This window comes from Onychostoma macrolepis, chromosome 03 (genome assembly GCF_012432095.1).
Source record: "Onychostoma macrolepis isolate SWU-2019 chromosome 03, ASM1243209v1, whole genome shotgun sequence".
In the NCBI taxonomy this organism is placed as follows: Eukaryota; Metazoa; Chordata; class Actinopteri; order Cypriniformes; family Cyprinidae; genus Onychostoma; species Onychostoma macrolepis.
The window spans coordinates 647,092-651,045 of NC_081157.1; the positions used below are offsets into that span (position 1 = coordinate 647,092).

Here is a 3,954-nt window from a genome sequence, read left to right on the forward strand (position 1 = left end):
AATGCATTAATTAAGCATTTAAGTATCACACAACTGTTACCTGAATACATGACTAAACTGACAGTTTGACATAACTTTGTGTGTTTTTTGACAATTCAAGTGCAAAAAGACACAAAATAGAGCTAAATTCAGTCAAGGTGATCATCGACTTGACAGGGATGATTGTTCATGAAAATGATGATTGCAGTGACTTTGAAAAAGAATAGATCCTCGATATCAAGTCTGAGAACTCTAGTACTTGTGCACATCCCTATTAAACACATATACACAGTACTGAGGTATGATGTATACTGCACTGATGTATATTGCAAATTTTATAAAAGTATAACATTTTAATCATATATCTTGTCAAGTCTTGTTGCTTCTGGATTTTCTTTTTTTTTTCAAAATTATTTTATTAACAATCCTATTAAAGAAAATGTATAGTATGATAAATGTGAGGATATTGATCTGGAAGAAATGGAGCCACAAATAACCTTTTCATCAGGGGTTCTTTGTAGAACCTTTAAAAAGGGTTCTTTGTAGTACCAAAAAGGTGCTTTATGGCACCAAGAAAAAAAGGGTTCTTTAAAGAACCTTTCACAAAGTGGTTCTTCAGGTAACCAAAAATGGTTCCTCTATGGCATTGCCATGAAACCCCCTTTTTGGTTCTTCCTGGCACCTTTTTTTTTTTTTTTAAGAGTGTACAGAGACATTATGAGTTTCTATAGATGACTCTTCTAGTTTTTAAATTTCTTTTAGTTGTAAAATGAGGTATGATGTTTGTGACCGCAGCATTCAACATGATAATACTGATATATACTTCTTAAACAGGATATGCTTTATTGACACAACTATCAATACACAGACAAAAGTCACAAGGCATGCTGAGTTAGCAGCTGCACTAAAATACAAAATAAAATCTTTTTGTGACTAGACTGGTTAAAGAAAGACGGAGAGCATTAGGTAAAAATAGTGCTGTATTACAGCCTCTCAATGTAACTAATATTAATAATAATAATTAAATTTACCCTCCAACTTTTATTTATTTATGACCAAGCTGCTTGGCAGGAAGGGCAAAACACTACAAAGCAACATAACTGAAATATCTTGCAGAACTTGCACACCTTTCAGTCCACTTCCATTTTCACCTCTACAGATTTATGTTCTTCATCTTCTTTTTCATCATCATCTTGCAAGCTTTCAATGCATTTCTTAGCTTCATCAAGGGAAAAGCAATTTTCTCCATATGCAAGTTTTACCTTTGGATCCAGTTTACAACAACTGAGGCTTGCTTTAAGCTTTCTTTTAGGGAAGGTCAGGACCTCACTGGTGTGAAAGGCAAGACTAACCTGATCCCACACATAAAAAGGATATGGATACTTGGTTTGTGCCACTGCTGTGTTTCCACAGATTGCCAGTTGGAAGTTGTGAGTTTCGCAAATGGCTTGGGCTTTCCAGATGATTTGATGTCCATCATAAGCAACAACTGGGCTGGGTGTGGATGTAAGCAGTGGAAAACGACTGAACTGCTCATTGAGCTCAGGGCTGTGAACGAGAACAACATACTCAATCTCCTGCTTGAAAAGTTTGGTCTCATAAATCCGGAGAACTGGCTCTTGACCATCACATTTCTGCTTTTTGTAGGCTTCCATCAGTTCAGTCAGAGGAAATGTGAAGCGGAAGTTGCCGTAGCGTGAGGTTTCGTTCAGGAACAAGGGTGATGTAGTGAATTCTCTCAGGAATGGCGGATTAGCTGTTTTTTCTTCTTTGGTTATGTTTGGGAACAATTTCTCGAGATAACGCTCCTCTGCTGCACTTATATCTGCTTCATTAATCTTCAGGCTCCACCATGATAACGAATCTCTATCAAGACCCTTGAATCCCTCTGAGTTCCAGATCCGTGAAAGACTTGTCTTGTTAGTCACATGAGCCACTTCTGTGATGTGAAATTCAACAAGAGTTGGATAATCTGAGATGTCTTTGGAAAGATACTTTTGTACTTGTTGTTCTTCACTTATATCATGTCTGACTTTCAGATCTTGTATGCTAATGTATTTTCCTTCAAGGTATAACTCTCGTATATTGCGCTTGTTCATTCTCGGTCTGAAGACTTTCTGAGAGGATGAAATTAGCAGTGTGTTATACAATAGAGTAAATATAAATGCAACATAAAAGGCCAGAAACACGCAGGGGACATAAAGTAAACACAAATGGCATTTACTAACATTAATACAGTACAATAAACATACTCTGGTCAATCATTTACAAAGATTACACCCATTTTTTATGTTTGTTCGAACTAAAATGTTAAGATAATTTTTTTAAATAGAAATGAGGTCGAATCAAAATACATTAGATTTTTTTTTTTTTTTTGTCATTTTAGTACCACAGTAATTATTTTGTGTACCTATAAAAATCCTAAGAACATTAACAAAATACATCCTGTTACATCCGACATTTAAAGTTCTGTCAAATGACTAAGTCATTCTTCTGGATACCACTGTGATTTATTAGTAAACCTTTAAGCATTACACTTACTAGAACAGCTTTCATATTAAATAATGCCGGAGTACTGTAAAATAATGACAGGTAGGTTCAGCATATTCCATGTTTTAACTATCCTAGATTGGTAAGTTAATTAAGAATTGCTTACTTCGGTTGCCATTTTATGAGGGTTATTCTATTAAGCAAACGGTGATATTATTCCACTCTGTCGTCTTGTGAAGACTGCGAGATCCTCTTCTGGTTTTGTCTCTACTGCCACACCCAGTCAACAAGTGAGATCATGTGATGACCATGGTGACATCACACCATTCTCATACGGTGATACTCACAGTGTGAGTAATACGAGAGCTCATTGTGAATTCAAAATGTTGAGGTTGAGAGGAGGCAGCTCAAATATCGGTCACCGGGCGGAGATTCTACTTCCTGTTTCTCCACATGGTCACAGTGATATCACAGTGCTCTCACATGATGTATGGAGTGGCAGCAACAAACAACAGTGTTAATTTGACACTGGGGATTTTGCTGTGTAGTCTTTGTTTCTTTTATCAGTTGCACAGATCACTGACACAGGAACAGTTTCACATGCTATCTGCAGTTTTTTATTCGCTTGCCACTTGCCTTGTAGTACTCAAAACATTAGTGCCCTCTAGTGGCACTCATCAGTACATCTCCATTTTTTTATGCAACAATGAACTAGTAAATTAAATTAAATATTTTAACATCTCTTTTTTATTTTTTAACTCATCTCCATAACATTCTTAACCTTTTGACTATTTAACAATGTGTCTCATTTCCTCAGTTACACTATAGCATGTTGTAAGAAATTTAGCTCTTCATTTAAGCTTTTATTTTGAATTTTAGCTTTAGGAAATCGAATCATAGAGATTCGCTGGATCTGATTAATTGGTATTAATCAAAACGTATAATTTATACTTTCTTAACGACTCAAGCCAGCGTGCATTAAACCAGTATATTTTAGCAATCCTGTTTATCTCGTGGCCACGGTAATAATACAGAATTGGTTGGGAAATTTTGAGCAACAGGTAACACAATCTTTGGCAAATAATTTAAGATTTGAAAATCGTGGCACCAGACCATTCATTAAAAATTAATCTAGAGTTTATTTACTATTCTAGGATACAATACTAACAAAACACATACACACACATACACACGTTCTGGCAAGATGAAAGCAGTTTGAAGAAAGTTTAAGGCTATTCTCTTTCCTGAGAATAAAGACTACCTGAAGACGTCACAAACAGAAGACTCGACTATCGTTATCTTTTAAAGATTAATTCAAGTCCGCTCAGAAAATAGAGATTGTTTGTTTGTTTGTTTACTTGCTTTGAGTTGAGTTGAAGGCTGTTCTTCTTGAGGGAATCCCAGAGTTCCTTTTTGCGGCTGCTGTGTCGTTGTCGCGTGACATCACTCGGGGAATCCTCTCTACGATCGGATGGCTTCCTGCGT

At 36.1% G+C, this 3,954-nt stretch overlaps 1 protein-coding gene across 1 annotated transcript; it reads right to left on the reverse strand.

The window, feature by feature from the left end:
- Positions 1–817: 817 nt before the first annotated feature.
- On the reverse strand, positions 818–3,375 carry LOC131538145 (uncharacterized). The gene is made up of 2 exons (XM_058772012.1): positions 2,636–3,375; positions 818–2,096 (listed from the first exon to the last, which is right to left on the reverse strand). Exons 1-2 carry the CDS (start codon positions 2,645–2,647, stop codon positions 1,110–1,112), a joined length of 999 nt encoding a protein of 332 aa, XP_058627995.1. The 5' UTR covers positions 2,648–3,375; the 3' UTR covers positions 818–1,109.
- Between the last annotated feature and the right edge of the window lie 579 nt (positions 3,376–3,954).